This window comes from Lepisma saccharinum, chromosome 19 (assembly GCF_977018435.1).
Source record: "Lepisma saccharinum chromosome 19, izLepSacc3.1, whole genome shotgun sequence".
Lineage (NCBI taxonomy): Eukaryota > Metazoa > Arthropoda > Insecta > Zygentoma > Lepismatidae > Lepisma > Lepisma saccharinum.
The window spans coordinates 54,198,272-54,221,915 of NC_139247.1; the positions used below are offsets into that span (position 1 = coordinate 54,198,272).

Sequence of the window (23,644 nt, forward strand, 5' to 3'; positions counted from 1 at the left end):
ACGCTACTCATCTGTAGCTCCCCAATTTCCTCACGATGGTGGGTCCAAAACACAGGCTGAAATCTCACGAGAAAAGCTGATACTCTTTCCCCTAGAGACATGAACCTGCATGTGTCCCATAGCTAGGAATACCAAGATAGGGGGGGGGGGAAGTTGTGGAAAATAAGGAGGGATTCCAAAAATCTATCTTGAGATACCCCTGATCAGAATCAGCAAATTTTCTGCTTCTCAAGACCGCTAGGTACAAGAAATGGAAATCTTGGTTATGGCTACACATTTTCAAAACATGTTGATGTTGAATCATGCTCAATCTAAGTACCACAGCAACAAAAAATCCCTACACATTTCCTGCTTTGGTGGAATGAATGTATATTGTAGCACTACAAAAACATCACCTACATACTACAAAATAAATCACACAACCACAGATAACTAATAACATTAGAGATGAATATTTGTATCTGAATCAAACATACCCACACTTGAAGGTTGCGATGCTATAACAAGCCTCCACATATGAACTAATGTACTTTTACCAGTTCGTTCTAAAAGCACTATATAAAATGGTTCCTCAAAAACTGCCGACTGCTGCAAGTCCACCATGGCCCCTAACTGTGCTTCCATTAATCCGAGATCACCATCTTTGCTTAAATCTGAACCAGTCTTTTCTACTCTCTCTCCAGTTATCAATTGTTCTTGAAACACATGAAGGAACTGAGTGTTTTGCCAATCCTAGAGAAAGAGAAAAAAATTAAATTTTACTGCAGTCAGAATGCATAACAATGACATAGTTTACGAAACAGAAATAACATTTTTAATAAACCATAACTTATACCCAGTGGTTGGAAGAAGCATGCTACTTGTAGCGACGCTACTGTCACTAAAAAAAATCTGATATTTCGCTACAGCTACATTTCTTCTCGGAGTTTTGAGGTAACTTTTACATGCGGCAACAGTGTCAAAAAAAAATCGACAATAACGCTTACTTGTGTATGAGGTTTAAAAAGACCACGTCTATTACTAGATAATTGCAATACGAATAATCTAGAATCTAAATGTCCTGATATCGCAGATGATAGATATCCACGTAATTTATTTCATTCTGATACCCAGATAACCAAATGATATTCATCAATATGATCCGGCCAACAGCTATTTATCTGCAAGAAAAATATGTTGATATAAAAACCTAAATAAAAATATGTCAGATTTGAATAACACCCTCTGATATCAAATTTGAATTAATTTGCCACTTAAAAATGCACACATCATTCTCAAACGCTATAGAAAAAATAGGTTACTGTGGCAATACTGCTATCAAAATAAGAGAATGATGGGTATCATAATAATAAATAACGGAAACTATTTTCTAGTAGTACAACTGCTAGGGGCTTCTCTTGGATAACCATATTTTTTAATAAAAAAGTAGCGCAAAAGTAGCGAAAAGGAGTAGCATAGTGGGCTACTTTACGGTAAATATACCTGTAGCTGTAGCGAAGCTACTTTTAAAATGTAGCGTTCTGATCACTGCTTACACTGTATGCCATCATTTCACTAAGTAGCAGAAGTCAAAAAGGTCCAGTTTCATCATATCATGCAGATTGTTCAGAAGTTAAGACAATGTGGCAAACAATACATAGGGAAAACAAAGAGGAACTTCTACACAAGAATTCTTGAACAAAAACTATTCATAATTGAGAAAAGAGAGACGCGGTAGTATATAAATACGGAGAAACTAGTACTCATTTTTAACTGCGAAGCTGTTTTCTTCTTTTTCTATTAATGTCGCTGACGCACGCCAAGCAACAGTACAGCAAGTTCGAACGAGGATGGTGGCAGTGGCCACTGAAATTAATCAGTGATGTTAATAGAAAAAGAAAAAAACAGCTTTGCGGATGAAAGTGAGTACTAGTTTCTCCTTATTTAAAAACTAGATATTAAAGAAAAACAAAAATTAGGTTTATCAAAACACATATTTGAATACAAAAAATTCAGACTGAAAGAAATCAAATTTATCAAAAGTGCAAAAGGATGAATTGAACTTATTATAAGAGAGTCATTTGCCATCTTAAAAACATCAGAAAACCTAAATGAATGGCAATTATTATTGGAAATAACTACCAACAAAAAATGCAGTTTTTCTGTGTGGAAACCAGATAAACAAAGGACAGTCATATCACAAACAAATGGCCAATTGATTACACCTTGTCAGTCAGCAGCTACATTGATTCTTGCCGTAACTCCTAAAGAAGCCACTGATGTGGTGAAAGCTTGAGTAAAATAAGTTAGGACATGCCAAAACTAAACCTTTTAACTTCTGCTACTTAACACTTTAAGTTTACCATAGCAAACTGAATCTTAATTGAGAATCTACCAGGACTTGAATACAGGTCTCTGGCATACCATGGCATACAATGTCACACCATGCCCTGTAGTACATGTATATACAGTTGTCCATAATTAAATGTTGGAAATGTTTGTCGAGTGTGTTAATGAAACTATAATAATTTCAGTAACTTTTCTTCCAGTGAAAATCAAACATGCTGGATATACTATATAATTGTAACTTACTTTTTTTTGTCTTTGTAGCTGAATTTTGGTGATTTTTAATATTTAAGGTTTAATTGATTAGTATTTTGTATATTATTCTACACAACATTTCTGCTATTTTTACTCGTGAAAAATATTGAATTTTAAATCAAGAGAAATTTAAGTGAGTTTGCAGTTTACATATTATTTTTCCTTTCGCATGAGCTTCACCCCATCAGTACATATATTTTGTTTCCTTTGTATGAGCCTAATAAACGCCATTCAATGATTACAAGATTATTGTGCTTTCACCAAAAGTGATTATGATATCTACAAATTCCATATGTACATTATTCTATAAATTATTTCTTTAAAGAGAGTTTAAAAAAAATAACCAGATTTAAATCTTAATTTAAATTACAATATACCATAAATCAAGCTGATTTGCATCAAACCACCTTGAAGGAAACTGAGCCTCGTGTAAATACATTCCAATATTTATTTTACAGGAATCACACATGGGATGTCTAATTTCACTTCTGTGTTGTCTGCCATGAAGTGAAATCAAACATCAAAAACATCGTGATGTTTTATTTGTACTACAGTGACAAAAAATTGATTTTCTTGCACAAGGTGTAACACGTTACTTTATTTTGAAAGTGTTTGAATTTCAACATCAGCTCGAACTTAATGAAATTAGTTCTGTACAAGCACGTACAGTGGAAACCAGATTTTAAATTTTCTCACATTATACACTCAAACATCATAAAATTTCCCTCAATTTTACATTTTCCCACATTTTAAGTTTTTTGAGCCCCTGAAAAATGTAAACTCAAGGTTCCACTGTATTTTCACATGAACACCCAAAATAGAAACACAAATTACAATCAGAATACTCCAACAACCCTTAACTTTTAAATATGAAATATATAAATAGTGTTTACATATAAGCATACTAGTATATTTTATTCAAATTTAATTAAAAAATTTTGAACAAACTTACGTGTGTTGCATCAGCAATAGCATCTAACTGAATAACACAACCAGGCCGTGCAGTAGACTGTTGTGAAACTATCTTAATCCTATTGTGCAAGGAGGAATGCTTCATGTCATCTTCTATCGAACTATCTGTTGATAAACTGACCATGGAGTCCTGTATAGTAAGAAAACACATGATCAATTATAATGCAGCATTGGAACACTTTTTTCAATGATCACATAACCACTATTTCACAACACAATACACAAAAAAGTACTTACAAATGGTTAATTGAATTGATGCTTTAAGTTCACCTTATGCACAGATAGGCTAATCGGTATTGGACCTACAGTTCTAAGTGGAATCCAAACTAATGTGCAATGCAGAGGTGGTTATTTTCGTTCAACCTCCCTCACCCTCATAGCTCGGTCTCACCCTTACCCTCACAGATTGCCCTTGCCCTCATCCTCACAGTCTTTGGAGGGTGAAGTCTGCCCTCATGAGGGTCGCCCTGTGGTGCAATGTGCCTCGACCAGGTATCGAACTGGGAATGTTGGATTACAAGGTGACGACAGCGGAAAGGCCCTACTTACAAATAGTTCTGTTTCTCATACACACAACATTTCTGCCCTGCCGAGGTCATAACAGTGCCAAAGACAAGGGAAAATGCCCGAGTGAGTGAGTGAGTGAGAGGGAGATACTTCTCTTGTCTCTTTCAGAGAGAGAGAGAGCTCTCTCGCTTGTCTTCTACCTCTCTCTCTCTCTATCCATACTACAGAGCGTGAGAGGAAGAAAACAGACTTGAAAAATAGTGGAAAGAGAGGAGTCTTGTCTTTTAGATGACAACAAAAGACTATGTTAATTAAACAGAACCAGTAATATAACAAAGTATCTCACCATCATTCTGCTTCTTCTTTCAGATGTGGAAATTTCCGCAAGGAGGGTCCTAGCATCTATCACAGCTTGGTAAACACGTAAACTATGCCCATCAGATGCAACAAAGCAGGCACTTGGAGAATTTGACAGGTTCCCTAATGTTGTGCTGAAATGAAAACAAATACTGTTGACACTACAAGCACTCTTTAATATCAATTAACATATTTTCCAATACAATAGATGGTTAATGGTAATCTCTAGAGGCACATATTTTTGGCAAATAAAAAGCAAAATTTCGGTACAAAAACTGAGTCAATTTCGGGTTCAAAAGCGGTAAATAAAATAAAATTTTGGTGTTACAGCAGTGAAAAATTGGATGAAAAGTGGTATATAAAAATACATTTTGGTTTTAAAATTGTGAATATAATCCTAAAATTTAAAAACTACACTTATTACACAGAATTAACATTTCACTTCTAATAGCACATTTATGTAGTTATCAGAGTATTAAGTTTATTTCTGTGTAAAGGAGTCCATTTTTGCTTCTCCAATATTAACAGCAGAAATAATAAATTTTTCGGGAATTGCATAACTCTCAGGATAATTCAGACCTCAGAAGGTGAATAAACCCTAAATTTTGCATTCAAGAGTTAATTTCGTTTTTTGCAGTTAATTTCGCATCATTTCGTGACAAAACATGGCCTCAAAATGCATCTCACACCTTTCAAAAACATGAAAAATTAACACTACAATGCGTATCTAAAGATATTGGTTTGGCGGTTACGTGGAGATAGGTAATTAACTCTGATACACTTACTATTCACTTTTCCGTGAAAGTTTTTTTCAGCAATCGATTGCCATTTTGCGCGGAAAAATGAATAGTAAGTGTATCAGAGTTAATTACTACAATGTGTTTTTTGACACTGTTTTTTTCGTCACAAACAAAATATGCATGCCCCTAGTAATCTTAAAAAGAGAGAGTAAAAACTGTATTTATTTGTATATTTCAAAGAGTCACATTTCTGACTATCATGTGTAATTGGAGAAAATGTTAATACATCAATCTTATCGTCATATTCTGAAAGTATACTGTTAAACAGCGTGTCTACCAAAATAACAAATCCAAAATTCTGACTTTTTCTTCACCTTTTCCCCCTTTTTTAACATCTATTTCATCGACCCCTACTTAGGAATAGTTGCAAATTAAGAAAAATAGATATTTTTATTGAATGAAAAATCCCTACAACAAGGCCGGTTAAGATAAAACTGAAGCTGTACTTTAACAAGCCATTTAGTCTCACTCTCTAGCCTTCTTAAACCTGAAGGTTTATGGCTGCAGCAACAAAGCCTTCCATCTGTCCCTATCCTGGGCAAGATCAATCCAATCTTTTCATCCTTTAGGTCCATCTTAACGTTTTCCATAGCCTCATGTTGCTGATTCTTGACATAATTTTTTTACAGTGCCGAGTTGTCAGCTCTACGCCTAACCTCCGATATGAATGGAGGACTGCTTTGATTGATTGAGTTTGTGTTTTAAGTCCACTTTATGCACAGCAAGGATAATCGTGACTGGACCTACAGTTTAAAGTGGAATCCGAACCACTATGTGCCTCCAGCGGGTATCGAACCCGGGACCCCTTGATTACAAGGCGACGACGCTACCACTGCGCCAGAATGGAGGACTGCATCTGTCGTTGGTCAGCGGATCCCTCGGATCAAGCTGAGAGGATCACATAATAGTCCACCAACCCTACCCCCTCCCCGCCAATTGTGGGACGCTCATAGAGCCATGACAGAGCAAAATGTTCACCATTTCACTCCTCTGTTGGTTGACTAACTGCAGTGAACTAGTCACTGGGCGATGCGGTAATCATATCTCTACGGTACTGAATATATATATATATAGTGCGCGTGTGTGTGTTGTTCTGAGTAATTATTCGTGTTGCGGACAATATGTAATAATGAACTATGCAGTCGCTGATATTTTGTCGTAGGCCGAACTTTATGTACACGCCTGTTCAGATAATGTGACACATACTTCAACCGTTCAACCTCATAAAGTGTGCTACTTTATGTGAACAGGAGTGTACAAAGACGGTAAGCGGAAAGGGGAGAAAACTGCAACGCAGCATAACACGATTCTAACAAGAGAACCACCAGATTTCTTTTTTGCGTGTGTGTTTTATTACTCCGCCACAAAACGCCGTGTCTGCATCGGAGTTACTCAGAAGAGCACTTCAGCGCAGACCGTATCAAGAAGCGTGCGGCGTTTCCCACAGAAAGGCGAACCCATTTCAGAAAAAGACTTCCCGTTCCCGCGATCCGAGGGAACGAAGATGGAGTAAAAAGCAGGCCAATGATATATAAGGGGAAGGCCCCCGCTCCCTGGGGAGAACTGCCTGGTACTCCAATTCGGCATTCTATTCAGGAAATGAGAAAGGCGCTACGATAGGATAATAGGAAATAGGGGGCAACTAGTAGGGGGAGAAGACCACCTTCGAGGGGAGGAAAGAAATCAAGGGAGAAGACGAAATTAACCTGGGGTTTCTAACTTGATACGAAGAAGTGTGTGGTGTGAACATGGCCATCAAAAGTTAGGCTCACTGACTAGTTCCACCAAGTGTAGGATGCGGGAAATGACATTCCCAATGGAAAAGTTATACGAACAACACATATTCAGTAACAACTTATCTAATAGTATTGGAGAGAGCTACATTTGGCAACTCTATTACAAACTGTGTCCCTTCTCCAGGTAATAAGTTGAAAGGATTTTCGTGAAATCGCCAAAGAGTTGTTTCTATGTTCAATTTAGAACATCCAGGCTTTATTGCAATTCGCCATTGCACTAGAAGGCTTCAATGTTTTGTTCCATTATTATTTGCTGAAATAATATATACCTATGAGGACGTATGTACCAGAAACATAAATAAAACGCATGTAAGTCTTCATATATTTATTTTATTACATTTGATGATCAGGTATTTCATGAGCGACGTTAAGAATTTGCATTTCAGTGGACTATTGTTTTGTCCTATAATTATCTATCATTCATTGTTTAAGGCTTCCCTGTTTTAATCTTATCTCACGATCCCTTAGAACTTCTATAGATATAGACAAGGTGTCTTGCTGCCATTGATTGTGTAATTTGTTCGCAAATTTCGAGCATAATTTACTTAGTTACTTTTAAAACGAATTAACTGTAACTGTATTGCTTATAAAAAGTAACTTTACGATCACTGGTAAAAAGAGGGAAAGATAAAAATACCCGCTACTAAACAAAGAGAAGGGGTGTAAGATGTGACCCTTTGTGAAGATATCCAAATATCAGCCTCTTTCTTCCAGGGCTGCACTTTGCAGACTATCGAGGGTCTGGCGTCTTTGCACACAGCCAGTAATACCTTCTGTGGGACTTACGTTCTGTCCATGTGTGATTGTCCCTTCATTTACTGCATCTTTTCACCTATCGTTGCCAGATTCGCGATTAGCCGAATGTGGCAGAAACCAGAGGTAAAATGAATCAATTCATTCACTAAACAAAGAAACCATACCCCTTCCCTTTTGAAGTCATATCTCCAAAAGGAAACTACTGAGAACGGCACTGGTTCAATTGCATTACCTTTCTGAACCGTATCTTCACTCTTGATCCCATCAGAGTCGAAGTATAAGAAAGAAAATGTCCCGATAAATCCAAGAGACCGAAAACTAAGATGAAATGCCTCAAAGAAACTTTGCCGATCTTGCAAGACCGTTCGCGATTCAGCAATCTCCGAAGTTAACCACCGTCAACGGAAACTTGCGATTCAATGACTTCTTTATGCTTCCGCTTAGGACTAAGCCATTTAGTCTTGCTTTCATTATTAATGCATGTAAAAATTAATGCTGCAGACTTCATCCAGGATGGAGAATGGCGACATTACTTTAATGTTTTTACAAAACTTTATGCATACAAGAATGCAATTCTTAAGAAACGAAGTGAGCAAATCCTAACAACAACTCAATACATTTTTAGATTTCCAAACATTCAATTTTATCAAATCCCACCCAGTACAGGTATATAACAATGTAAATTCACCATACTTTGAAATATAGCAAAAATTCTTGACCAAAAACATAATTTCTAGACTTTTTCTTGACCTATCTGTTGATTTCGTGACTCTTCCTTGACTGGTAGACACACTGCTACAAGATGATAAACACATAATATGAATTACTACATATTTGTACTTTTGTTATTTAGCATCACTTCTCTCATTGTGGCTAATTGCGACAATATGGATGGGCGATCATTGCAAAAAATTGGTGAAGGAACACTCATATCCAGGCCAGGAAATAAACCTGGGAACTTTGTGCAAAACTACTGCTAACAATGGAAGTGGTGGTATCAACACCATGCTCTGACAGCTTTTATCCCCTACCAATAATCAATTACAAAAAATATTTATTTATCACCTATAACAGAGCTGCATGTCCAATTACAATAGGCATACACATAGTAACATAAATACATAGCAATTACAATTACGAGAATTTTTATGCAGGGTGTATACTAAAATAACATGGGTGTACACTAAAATAACATATCTAACATTCTTGACCTTTTTTCATTTTTCTTAATCTTTATTTTGATGATCCCTACTTAGGTAAAGTTCGAAAATAGCAATTAAGAAAATAAATAATTATTAAATGAAAAAAACTACCAAAAGGCAAACTAAGATGTAAGCCAAAGATGTATTTAACAAGAGAATTAGATTTGCTGTATCTATTAATGCATTTTGGACTGCATTTGGAAGACTAACATGGTTCGGACGGCAGTATATTTTTATATGGGGCCCATGTGTCATCCCTATATATTTGTGATTGTCCGTTCATCCATCTTATTTTACCACCATTCATGCTCATCTTCGCGATTAGTCAAAGAGGGAGAAAAGTGAAGTACAAGGTAACCAAAAACATTCTTGCCATTTTTGACGTCCCATTAATCATACACTCACAGAGAGGTAACGAAATGACGTACGTGCCTGCCAAGTGATCGGGAGTTAAGTATGACCATCGACTGTCAGGAATACAGGCACGTTGCACACACACAGCAGTCATAGCTTGTCCAGTGTCGAAGAGAAATTGAGGTATCGAAGCAGCTTGTTCGCGTGTGTTTGTTGTATGACTTTAAAGTGGGCCTGTCAGCTGCCGCATCAAGTCACCGCATTTTCCAGGCATTTTGGGAGAATGCCGTGAACGAACGCACTGCCAGGCATTGGTTCCAGAAATTCCGTTCGGGAGATGTGAGCCTTTCGGATGAACCTCGCAGTGGACGACCATATGTGCTGGATGACGAGGCCCTGAAAGTAGCCATCGAGAAGGACAGTGGTCTAACATGTGATGAACTTGCCGAAAGGTTCCATGTTTCCGCTGAAACCGTCAGACTGTCCTGCATGGGGTAGGGAAGTCATACAAGTTAAGCAAGTGGGTACCCCACACATTGTCGGCAGCCAACAAGGAACAACGAGTGACTGCCTGTTTGTCCTTGCTCACTCGGCACCTGATCACACCCATATTTGATCGCTTGCTCACTGGTGACGAAAAGTGGGTCCTCTATGACACTCCCAAGCGTACCAGACATTGGTTGTCGCCACGTGACCCTGTTCCTCACATCTCAAGACCACCTCTGCACCCACAAAAGGTTATGCTCTCTGTATGGTGGAATTGTCGGCAAGTGGTGCATTACGAGCTCCTTCCACCTGGTCAGACCATCACTGCTGACCTCTACTCTCAGCAGTTGCAAAGGGTGCACTGTGCATTGCGGCAGAAGGCGCCGGCATTGGTGAATCGCAAGGGTATGCTGTTCCTGCACAACAATGCCAAACCACATGTGGCAAAGAGGACCCAGGAGACCCTTCAGCAACTTGGCTGGGAGACACTGTGCCATCCACCATATTCACCGGACCTTGCACCAACAGATTACCACCCGTTTCATTCCCTCGGCAACCACCTCCGTGGGAGATCCTTCGCAAATGAGGGAGACCTGCGAAATGCACTCAGGGACTTCTTTGCATCCAAGCCCACCGAGTTTTATCAGCAGGGTATTGTGCAGCTGCAGGAATGTTGGCAAAAGGTGTTGGATGCTGATGGAGATTACTTCGAAACCTAAAGGTACGTACCGTCCACTGTATTGCTCTTTGTTTATCACTGCTCTAGAACGGCAAGAACTTTTTTGGTTACCTTGTAAAATAAGCTAAATCAATCACTGCGATAACAAAAATTCTTGACCACAGGTATAATTCACTATTTATGGTCGTTCATTTCTTTACTTTTCTTGACTTTCATCACTTCCTTGACTATTAGACAGCCTGTTATGTCACATTAAAAAGCATCTCACATGAATCTTAAACCATTTCTAGGAGTTGTAAGACATATTGCTCTCTTTTTCTTTTCTTTTCTTCCATGCTAGGAGGGAAAATATTTTAGTGATAGTGAAATTTTTTGTTTAAAAATTGTAATCTTGAAAGAAAATGAAACAGCAGTAAATATCACTGTATATTACTTGATAAAAAGACAATACCTTTGCACATTTCAAGCATACCTTGGCAGTAAAGTTGGAATCCAAGCAACATTTGAAAAGGAAGATATTTCAGGAGAATTTATCCTGGCCAATTCCATAACACCTCCAGATTTAGACAACGGTCCTACTGCATCAACTCTCCATAAAATAAGTTCACTACAAAACCCCTGAAAATGAGAAGGCACATCAATGCAAACATTTATTAATAACTTGAAATAGAAAGCACATCAATATGAGCTAAGCATATCTAATTTCTATATACTGGATAAATTTGCTTCTATACTGAATTTTGAAGCATCAACCTTCTTTAAAGGAGAAATGAAAAATCAAATCTTAACCTGAGATCACTGAACCAATAGTGTATTTTTGATGATACAGATTGTTTACCCTATAGCTATTGATAACTGAATATAACAGATACACATGTCGGAATATGAGTACCTGTATTAACTATGTCACACCAATTTATCAGTTTTACTTTAAGGGCAAGAGGAACAGTTTCCAGATGAAAGGACCCTAAACTAATGCTCTCCCACAGACCTTTCACCGCGGCAAGCTCTGGAAAGAGAGCTTTGTGCGCTGGATGGTTTTAGGAGGAGAAAACTTAGCATTACGCTTGTGGGAGTATTATTTTACTATTTTACTTGCTCTCTTTGGAATATCAAACTTCAGAGGGCATAAAAAAACATATGAACGGAAAGAGAACAGGTTCAAGATTTAATTTCCAGTTGAAAAGTCAAAATGTTTATTTGATTAGATATATCTTGAAGTTGCCTCTCCATAAGGCATAAATATGAGATCCTGTATATACTTAATTCATCATCTTTTTCACAGATCGTATCTGGCTTAATAACCAACTTACAAAACCGCTTCCACTTCCAACATGGGGAGAAATTCATGTTCTCTTTTGCCTACGTCATCTTTTTTCACTAGCAGTTCACATACTGACGTTATTGAAATAAATGTCCACCTGGTGCGATACTGTCCCTCATAGCCTTAAAATATGTAATTTTAAATTCACTTATGAAATAGGCAGAATATTAAAAATTGCTTCATCTTGAATTATAGTGGACTTTTAATCAATGTACCAGTTTTCAATTCAGACGTTCCAGAAATTAGAGCTACCTGGTTCGCTCAGTTATCTATTCATCTGTGGGTTGTGTTCTATACAACCCAGGTGTTTGAGATAATTCCAGAGCACATTCTTGTGTTTTAAAAATGTGAAAACTGGATTTGGAAAATGTACATGTTTTCCAAAATGTCATCCACAAGAAAACTGTGGTGTGTGTTATGCACGGAATAATATCTACATCTACCTGGAACCATGTGCAAATGGATATTTTCCATGATTTTTCACCTTCTATCAAAACATTTTGCATCAGTAATTGTTGTGGGAGAAACATTTTGTCACCAAAGTGGAACAGTTTTGGGAAAGATCACGTAGTCACCAAATGTTGCATGGGAGCAATACATTGGTACTTGTCATGAGAAAAATAGTAGAAAATAACTTCCTCAAACATCATTTCCCAACATGTGAAACTGTCGGAACAGGCATAGGGCATGTGATCTACCATTTAAAATACTAGTTTCAAAGGCATAATTTTAGGTATATCTGTCAGAAAAATGTGATAAAATTAAATTACAAATTTTGGGGAAAATAAGTGAAAATAAGAAAAATAAAACCAATTTTGGAAAAAATAAAACAAAAAAATTGAGGTTCCTAAAATTGGTATCAGTTCTGGTAGATGAAATGTGATAAAGTGGAACTCTACTTTTGTGTTACCGTATTTTACATTTCTTGCATTACACATTCAATCTTCATGGTCGCAAAAGAGCAAAATGATACAACAGATTTTACATTTGTCTGCATTTAATGTTGTTCTATCTTGTTCCCTCAAAAACATAATATTGAAGTTTCACTGTATTCGCCAGGACTGTGAAAGCTATGTAGATTTAGGATAAATTATAATATTATATAGGGTGTACACAAATTAATACTGAAGTTTTAATTGTCTCGTATCATCATGTAAGTAACCCTAGTTGGTTGTCTCCTACATGTGATGAAAGAACAACTGTGGAAGTTTCGATTCCAAATACCCAAATGAGTTTCCTAACTCTGCCACATGACAGCACCAGTTGTAAAGATGGTAGCAACTCCCAAGCGTAGACCCTTTGTGTCTAGAAATTCGCAAGGTGTAATTCAATGATTACAGTCCAACGGGCCTATTGGCAAAGATTTGGATGTGACATCCTATCTGACACCAACATTCGTAGGTGGTATAACCAATTCCAGATCATTAGGTGCCTACGTAAGGATAAGAGCACAGGACGACAGCATGTCAGATGAGAACATGGAACGTGTCAGAGCGGCTTTTGTGCGAAGTCCTAGGAAATCTGTATGACGGGCAAGCTGGAACTAACAATGCCAACCATGACCGTGTGTAAAGTGTTAAGCGACTCCGCCAGAGACCGTACCACTTGCAGCTGTTACAAGCCTTAAAGTCTGCAGATCATGTGGCCTGTACTAACTTCTGCAAACAAATGCTGGATTAGGAAGATGATGACTTTTTAGCCATGTGATTTTCAGTGATGAATCCATAACGTGTGTTAAGAAAACTTCCCTCCCAAGTATTATTCATTACTGTATTGTGTTTCACAGAAAAAATACACATGTTAAATTTCCGATATTCATTTGTGTACACCCTGCATGAAAAATGAATTATGCAAGGATAACTTAGGAGAACTCTACTTACACTAGGAGCTGCTACATCCTTCACTTTAATCAGCGGCGTCATACCCTCCTCTCCTAGTCTGCTAATGTCACTCCCCGGAGAAGGGAAATCTGGAATGTTATGATGCGAAGTTGTCAGAAGTAACGGCAATACTGGGTGACACGTGATGTCATTCACACGGAAACGGTGCCCGGAGGCACGACTCGAATGGCTAATACTTAACACTTGGCTGAATTTGGACTTTTCACTAAATGTCAATTGCCATAAATTCAAAGTACCGTTACTGTGTTTTGACACCATGGAAATAATAGGAGGCGAATCCGAGCAAAATGACTCTGTACAGTTCCCTTCGCTGTCTGCCGGAGGAACGTCCGTCGCGTTTGGTGTCGTTTCATCTTGCCCCGCATCTTCTTCGACTTCCGTGGAACTGTCTTCCGGCTGCTCTTCCACACTAGGGAGTTCATCGGACTGTGCAGTGGGCTCGTCAGTTCTCGCTACTGCTTTGGTAGGTGTTTTTATTATATCACGAAAGTTCAACAAATGACACGTATTATACAAACACAGGTTGGTTGACATAGTCATGGCATCGCCCAATGGGAATGCATTGGGGATACGGGTTGAAAAGGACACTTGAGCTTGACGAAATGACCCTGGATGGTACTCATCCAGCCACTCCACTACCCTGTGGTGGAAAAAAAATTCAATGTAACAATTATGTAAAAACAGTTACCACTAATTTTGGCACAACAAATTCCTTGACTTATTCAGGTTGTTATGACTAAGATTATACAATAATTCTGGCAGTTGGCAACATTGTTCATGCCAAAGGAACATTCGTTGGAGGAAGGAAGAAGGGGGGGGGGGTACACTCGAAGCGAAGGGGCGGTGTTTAGCACTGGTATGCATTTTGAAACGTTTGCTATTGGTTCTTAAACAAACATCCTTGCTGCAATCATGCAGTGTGTGTGTAATAAGATTATGTACATCTTAGTATTTTTTGTGTGTTTAAACAATACAGCAAGATAACTGTTTAATCTGTTCTTTCATTTTTAATAGGGATGAAACATATTCATAGGTATTGGCCGATATAGGTACATCATTGCATTGATTTATCAGCAAAATTAACAATTATTTACCAATCTGATATATCTATAAATATCATTTATTTAGTGAAAAAATTCTGCCATTTTGTTATAATTTTTATGGATAATTTCCATGCCGTACTTTTTAAGAAAGTAAATGTCTAATTATGCACCTTTTCTTGCACTGCAGTCACCTGGAAGCAAACATTTTTCAATGAACCATCCAGGTTCTTCAAGTATCATTGGAATTTTATACCAGATCGGTATCAGTAAATTTTATATTGGTACTTTATCGGTATCGGCCCGTCTCTATAGACAATTTCCATGCCCTACTTTTTAACAAAGAAAATGTCTCAATAAATTTGCATCTTCTTTGCACTGCACTACAGACCTCGAAACACACATCTATTACGAAGGTCAATGAATCACTTGGAATTTTATATTGGATCGGTAAATTTTATATCGGGACTTTATAGATGTCAGTCAAAATTTCATATCGGTCCATCCCTAATTTCAAAGAATCGAATGGCAGTCTTCAAACATGTCATACATCTGAGAGATTGAACCAGCATAACAGTCCAAATACCAGATTTATATTCGAAATATTATCACATATGGCCCTCCGTTAGTTTTAGGTAAGTGATTTGTAAACAATGGTGAACCAGAACAATCGCAAAACATGAGTATTTTAAAACATTCTTTCCTGCCCATTCGGTACTGTTTTAACTACTTTCAATTTGTTTTACAGTCTATTTTTGGAATTGAAGTATGATTGATTTGATGTATTTTACTTCATTTTTCTACAACTTCTGGCTAATCATGAAGATGAGCATGGGTGATGATATGATGAAATTGATGAAGGAACACTCACAAAAAACACCCATGCCCAGGTTGGGATTCGAGCTTGGGACCCCTGGTGTCGTATCATGCTGTGGTAACCACTCTGTCACAGAGGTTGGCTGCAATACCTCTCTATACAAGGTATGGTCACGACAAACTAAAATTACAATTAGTGATATACATTGTTGCTGTTACTTTTGTATTAGCAACTAAAACAAATATATTATTTGTTTTAAGAAAGAAAAAATACTGAAATCTACTTACGAATTGATGTATAATACACTATATCCCATAATACATAATTAGAACAGTAACAGTGATAATGAAATGTCTTTCTTCTTATCAAAGATTTTTATCATTAATGCAACTTAATTGTGAATGTTATAAAAAGATGACAGTCACAATAATCTCCCCTCCTGGGGTGAAGAAAATATAGACATCATACTTTGATGGCTTAAAAAGATACAAGATTTTAAATATACACATCGAACAGTTACATAACTTTAAAATATTCAACATTCAAAACAACATTTAATACTATAACAAATCTTTCAAAGAATGACAATCAATTCAAAACTACGTTGTTACCCTTGCGCACCTATTTGTTAACATTCAACAACAACTCGTGTTTCTTCTCCAATGAACAGTGAAAGGGTTTGATATTTTGTAAATTGTGTCCACACTTTATCTGTTGTCCATCTAAAGACTCCAAGTTCACGAAATTGTTCTTCACTTCCTCCACCAAAAATGGCCCCACATATAAGTCATAAAATTTATGGATAGTTTTGTTCAAGGCAGAACTTCTTGCATGATTCCTAACCATAACCAAATCACCTTGAACAATTGTAGGGGTTTCTGTGTTTGAATGAATCTTCTTTCTAGATTTTGAACGTTTAGTTGTTTCAATTAACTGAATATATTTAGCTTTCCAAGACAATTCGTTCATCTCTTCTGGCCAGTCAATAACAGAAGTTATTTTATCTCGAACTTCTTCGTGTATAAAAATTTCAGCCGGAGTGAAACCAACAACCTCGTTATATGAGTAATTTAGTAATTTTATAACATTTGTTAAAACTTTGGACCAAGATCTGTGGTTGGTTTTACAAAAGAGTCTAAGCAAACGAATGATCTCTTTATTATATCTCTCAATTGGATTCGCATGAGGCGAATATGGTGAAGTGAGAATATGCTTTACACCAATTGATTTCAAAAATTTTTCCCATTCATTGGATTTAAATTGTGATCCATTATCCGTTAACATAACTGTACACATAGGATAATGATGGAAATAACCTAAGTTAATTCTGTTGATAATTTCTCGAGTTGTAGCCTTCCTGAGAGGATAAGCCATAACATATTTGCTGGTTAATTCTACAATAGTCAGAATATGTTGATATCCTTGAGATAATGGCAATGGACCAATCAAGTCTAAAGATAAGAACTGATGTAATTTGTAAGAAATCACGTGAAGCTCCTCTTTGGTAATATGTTGTGTTTTTTGTTTCGTCCTTGCACATTCCACACAATCACTTAAATATGACTTCATACTTCCTCTCATCTTAGGCCAGAAATAGAATTTAGAACACTTTTTATAAAGCTTAGAAAACCCAAAATGGCCCGCCAAATCATGTTGTTCATACAAAACTTTCTTGACAGCTGCTTCAGGTACAAAAACTCTCCAATGATTCGAGTTGGTAGATCTATAAAACAATATATTTTTATGTAGTTTAAATATTCCCTTAATTTCGAAATGGTCATGACCCTTGTCTAACATAGAAATTATTCGTTGACATAATTCATCGTTTTGTTGTACTTTCATCCAATACAAAAAGCATTCTTCTTCAAGTAAATCAATATCTGTGCAGTTTACATGTAAAGTGGAAGGAAACAAATTGTTTTGTGACTTAATTGGATATCTACTTAACGCGTCCGCGGCTGTATTTGCAGAACCACTAACATGCTGAATTGTATAATCATAATTTTGCAATTTCAAAGCCCATCTATTAAGCCTTGGATTTAACGATCTTGCTGAATTTAACCAAGAAAGTGATTGATGGTCACAGTGTATTACAAATGGTCTGCCCAATAGATATATTGAAAATTTTTCCACGGAAAAAAGGATGGCAAGACATTCTATTTCATGCACAGAATATGTTAATTCTGAACCTCGCAAAACTCTGCTCGCATACTGGATAATCAAAGTTTCAGCATCGTCAGAATATTGCCATAAGACTCCACCGATTCCAATTTTACTGCAATCAGTATTTACATGGAAAGTGTTGTTCAAGTTAGGTTGAGCTAACATCTCCGGAGACAAAGCCAATTCCTTCAGGCGTATAAATGCCTGGAGATGTGTTTCATTCCATTCCCATTTCTTATTCGTTCTAAGTAAATCGTATAAAGGAGCAGCAATCATTGCAAACTTATCCACAAATTTTCTTCTCCAATTTACCATTCCTAAAAATTTTCTTAACGCTTTTCTATTTGTTGGAGTAGGATATTCAGTTATTGCTAGATTTCTTTCTGGATCTACAGCGATGGTTTCACCTGATACTATGTGACCAAGAAACTTCACTTCAGTTTTACAAAATGTGCACTTCGATAATTTGATGGACATATTTACTTCTTTCAAAGTTTTCAACACGTAGTCCAAATGTTTTAAATGACTTTGCAGTGATGATGAAAATATAAGAATATCATCCACATGCACTAGAAGAAATGAACTAGTATCATTGCCAAACACTTTATGCATTCTGTCGACAAAAACACTAACAGCACTCTTAATACCAAAAGGCAAAAAATGAAATTCCATTAAAATACCACGATATGAGAAAGATGTGAACTTATAAGATCTAGGTGTCAGTGGTATTTGAAAATATCCACAAGTTAGGTCAATCGTCGAAAAGAATTTTGCGCCTCTCAACCTAGGCAAAAGTTCAGATATAGGTTCAACCTGTGTCATGGGTGAAATTACATGTTCATTCAGCTTCCTAAAATCAACAACAGGACGCCACAATCCACCTGCCTTTGGAACTATGTGGAGAGGGTTCCGGTATGGAGAAGTACTTTCATGAATTACTCCCCACGTTTTCCATTTCTTTAATTCTTTCTCCATATCATCTCGCCTAGCGAATGGAATAGGGTACGTAGATGCCACTATAGGTTCATTCGTATCTAGCTCTATGTCATAAGATTCCACCTTGGCTGCCTTTGGTTTGTCCGAAAACACATCTTGATACTTCAGTAATAAATTAAATAACTTATCAGCAACTCCAGCTTCACAATATTCGTTGCCATAAACTTTCTTATGGATATCTTCTTCAGAAGCTAGATAAGCAGAATCATTAACATGAGAAGATTCAAATGTCAAAGATTTACAAGATTCAATTACGGAATTTAGCGAGCAAGTATTATTTGTGGAACTCGGAACAAAAGGAGCTGATACTTCCTTACCACTTGAATGAATTAGTTCAACAGTAGACATACGATAATTAATTATAGCCTTATACTGCCACAAAAATGGTGCTCCCAAGATCAAATCGGCATGTAATTGTTTAACTACATATAAACCCACGTGGAAAAATTCATCTCCCAACTGCATAATGACATATTTAAAACCCACAACTTTTATACGTTGCTCACCGGCGAAACAAGCCAACTGAATTCCTTCTATTGGTTCCAGCTTTATACTTGGTAATAAAGAACTTAGAGTGATCCAAACCTTGTAATCCAACAAATTACATTGACTACCAGTGTCAATTAAACAATTAAGAAACAAGTCACAAATTCTTCCCTGTATTTCTGGTGCTTCAAGTAAAGGTGTAGGAGTTCCTTTATCTGTAACAGTCCACTCAGGCTCTGAATCAAACCACTCCAGCAAAAATGCAACAGGTAAAACATCCTCTTTATCAACGCCTAAATATTTAACTCTATTAAAGTCACCGAGACAAGACTTAACATGCAAAAGGTAAGGATCATAATTACAAGTAAGCTCCATGTGGTCATCCTTTGGCAGGGCGAATTGGAGCGCATTTCCCCGCCTTAGTTGTTTAATGTTCTCGGAGGGCTCCCACTAGTAGCATTAGTTACTGAGGAACATTCTTGATTTAAACTAATGTCATTGCAATTCATTCCATTTCGGAAATTTCCATTGTTCCTTGCTGAAATCTCTGAGTTAGTGTTAATGGAGTCACCTCGCAATTCTGTATTGGTCGGACTTTGAAATATTCTATTCCTGTTGTATCTAGGTGCATCTGTATTATTGCCATTACTAGCGTTCCTTTGAGTGTTTGTTCTTCGATTATTATTATGAAAGTACAAATTTCGATCGTTACCTTGTCGCCTATAGCTCTCTTGATTAGCTCCAGATTGCCTATAGTTGTTTCTGGGATTCCTAGCAGCTGGTTGGCCCATAAGTCTCTCTGAAGCTACTGTTTGGGTAGATGAATCACTGCATGACTTATTTTCCATAGACACTTGCCTTACAAAATGCCTAGATTTTTCGAACCTATTCGAGTTGTACTCCCCACTTATATAATCACCAGGTAGTGACAAAGATTTGGTTTTATCACTAGAATATAAGTCTATTGCCCTGAGTTTTTGTGTTAATTGTTTAAGGTTGGAAATTTCGTGGCAACCCACATTCTTAGAAACTGTTTCTGGCAATTGCTTCAGAATTACTCTTATAATCTCAGCTTGTTTAGGCTTTTCTACAAGGTTGCAATAAGATGAATATACCTTCAATGCGTACGCTTCTAATGATAAACCAGAAGATGTGTTGTATTTACGAGAACGCAAAACTGTCAGTTGGCTTTCTAACAAATCATTCGAAGCAAATTGTTCAAGAAACTTGCACACAAAATCATCATATGATGAGAAATTCCGTCTTTCACTATTGAACCAATACGCTGCAGTATTGTAGAAACATTTGTGAATAACTTGCAGGCGATATTGAGAAGATACACCAATCAAATTTAACATTGTTGTCAGGTGGTCTATAAACTCCCTAGCTGATTGTTTCGAGACGTCACCTCCAAAACGTGGTAACTGGCTTAGCTCATTTACACGAATAACTTTACCCGGGCATTCTCCAAATGGGTTTCTTGCAGAAATATTTGTATTACATTCTGCACGCGCAGGTTTATAAAACTGGTTTGATTCAAAATTTGGAGACTGAGAATTCTTAGAAGCAATGTTAATTGGATCATTCAAAATGTCATTTCTGGGAATGTAATTTTGATTACAAAACATCGGACTCATTGAAGTTGTAGCATTTGTATTACCAGCCACAGTATATAATGGCTTCTCACATGAAGGTGTATGCTGAAAACACATTTGTGAAATTGGATTATTTGAATAAGCTTTCGTTGTACAACACTGAGTTTCATTATGAAAACTGGCATTCAGAGGACTTCCATAACCATAATGGTTAGTAGAACAAGGTTCATTGTAATGCACTCTATTTGTATTCTCCGAAAGTGCGAAGTCCCTATTGGCCAACGGATGTGTAGTGAAATGAGCAGGTGATTCGTCACGTGATGGAGGATCCCACAAATAAGATGTATTGGAAAGCCTGTAGGTAAAATCAGTTCCTAAAGAAGCGTTCTGACCTGATTTACGTTTAGTAATTACAGGTACATCAATATCAGATGAATCATAACCGGAAGAACCAACACCACGTTTGTCACTTCGAGCACTATCCCGAAATTTAACATTTCGTGATCTTCGATTTGAATTTGCGTTATTTGTTTGACAAGCCACATGCTCAGTTTGTTTACTATTTCCATCCTCTTCGCTCAGTTCTCGTCTTCCATTCAAAGTTTCGTTAGCAACACTGTTGCTGATGGCATTGCCTTGCTCCAAAGAAATAACCCTATCTCTAAGGTCATTTACCAAGGTTTCAGAGCTACATGTAGCAGTCTGAACTACCTTCATTCTATCTAATTCCGCACTTAATGTTTCAAACCTAACCTCATGTTGAGTAAATTTCTCCATAATTTCCTCATTGCAGACTTCCAACCTTGCCAACTTTCCGTCATGACTCTTCATTTGTTCTTGAATAACTGAAACTTCGACATGCATTGTACTAATACCTTCATCCAATTTACACCTCAAGTCACTGCTAACATTTTGACAAGTTTGGGCAACATCTTGTAACGAATGTTCAATATGATCAATCCGGCCGTTAAACCTAACATTATGCTGCTGTAATTCATTTCGAATGGCTTGAAACGTCTCTTCCAGATTTTCATTATTTTGTTGCAATTCCCTTTGCAACTCCTTTTGCAACTCCTTTTGCAACATTTCATTATTTTGTTGCATATCCTTTTGCAACTCCCTTTGCAACTCCTTTTGCAACATTTCATTATTTTGTTGCATATCCCTTTGCAACTCCTTTTGCAACATTTCATTATTTTGTTGCATATCCTTTTGCAACTCCTTTTGCAACATTTCATTATTTTGTTGCATATCCTTTTGCAACTCCTTTTGCAACATTTCATTATTTTGTTGTAATTCACAGCGAATGTTCTGTTGTAACTTTTCTTGAAGATTTTCATTATTTTGCTGCAAACTTTGGGTAACCGTAACTTGAAATGCAGCAATAATCTTGTCCAAGTTTGGATTCACTGTACTTGTATAAGACTTTAACAAAAAAGGATCAAAATCTGGTTTACAAGATTTACAAAAATAGCTTTCATTAGAAGAACTAAATATTACCCAGTGCATTACAGTCAAACCTCTGCACTCCAAATGTTCCCATTTATTGCAGCTATTGCACTTCACAAGACGAGAATCTGCTTCAATGTTACTGCAACAAATAATATTCTTCATTGGGTCAGCATTTTCTTCAATAGTTTCATTTTCCCTAAAACTATCGACGACATCGGATCTTAAGAAAACTCCCGTTCTTAAGTTGTAAGAATGTTGTTTCCGATCCATTATTTAAAGTAATCAGAAGATAACTTCCACACTATATATTCACGAATCCTGGCTGAAGGTCGCCATAATTGTTGCTGTTACTTTTGTATTAGCAACTAAAACAAATATATTATTTGTTTTAAGAAAGAAAAAATACTGAAATCTACTTACGAATTGATGTATAATACACTATACCCCATAATACATAATTAGAACAGTAACAGTGATAATGAAATGTCTTTCTTCTTATCAAAGATTTTTATCATTAATGCAACTTAATTGTGAATGTTATAAAAAGATGACAGTCACAACATACAAGGGTCACTATTTATATTTTGAGCCTAACAATGAAAAAACAGGAATTTGGCATTGAAAACTGCTTTATTGTTTTTAGAAGTATTCTCCTTTATGGTCAATACACTTTTGCATTCGTTCGAACCATTTGTCAAAGCAGTTTTTCCAATCTTCTTGAGACACCTCCATAATATGGTTTTTGAACGCATCAATGGCATCTTCCGCCGACGAAAATCGTTGTCCACGCAATTTATTCTTGACATTCGGGAACAAGAAGAAGTCATTGGGTGCCAAATCAGGACTGTACGGTGGATGACCCATCAATTCGATTTTTTGACTGTTCATAAAGTCGGTTGTTAGACGAGATGTGTGACAGCTGGCATTGTCTTGATGAAGAATGATCCGACGGCGTTTGTTTGTTTTCTGTATTTGACAGAAGACCTCTGGCAAACAAATTGTTGTGTACCATTCAGAGTTGACCATTCTACGTTCCTCTAAAGGCACAGTTGCCACATGACCAGTTTTCGCGAAAAAAAAACAGGCGACCATTTGTTTCGATGTGCTTCGAGCGCGAACACCTTTTCTTGAAACACCCATACAGTCGACTGCTGTTTACGTTCCGGCTCATATGCATATATCCATGATTCGTCACCTGTTACAATCTTACTTGTATATACGTCTTTTGAAGCACCACGATTGTATTTATTAAGCATTTGTTTGCACCAATTGACGCGAGCGTCTTTTTGAGTTTTTGTCAAATTGAGTGGGATCCAACGAGAACATACCTTTCTCACAGCTAAATGATCATGTAATATTTTATATATGCTGGTGGAACTAA

At 36.9% G+C, this 23,644-nt stretch overlaps 1 protein-coding gene across 2 annotated transcripts in view; it reads right to left on the minus strand.

Moving 5' to 3' along the window:
* Rbcn-3A (rabconnectin-3 alpha) overlaps positions 1–23,644 on the minus strand; it is a 164,161-nt gene that overhangs the window by 121,784 nt on the left and 18,733 nt on the right. For both annotated transcript variants that reach the window (XM_083140900.1, XM_083140899.1), the window contains exons 12-16: positions 13,694–14,354; positions 10,962–11,107; positions 4,406–4,550; positions 3,533–3,682; positions 477–732 (exon numbers count right to left, since the gene is read on the minus strand). In XM_083140900.1, the coding sequence (XP_082997026.1) occupies positions 477–732; positions 3,533–3,682; positions 4,406–4,550; positions 10,962–11,107; positions 13,694–14,354 (1,358 nt within the window). The remainder of the gene's footprint in view (positions 1–476; positions 733–3,532; positions 3,683–4,405; positions 4,551–10,961; positions 11,108–13,693; positions 14,355–23,644) is intronic.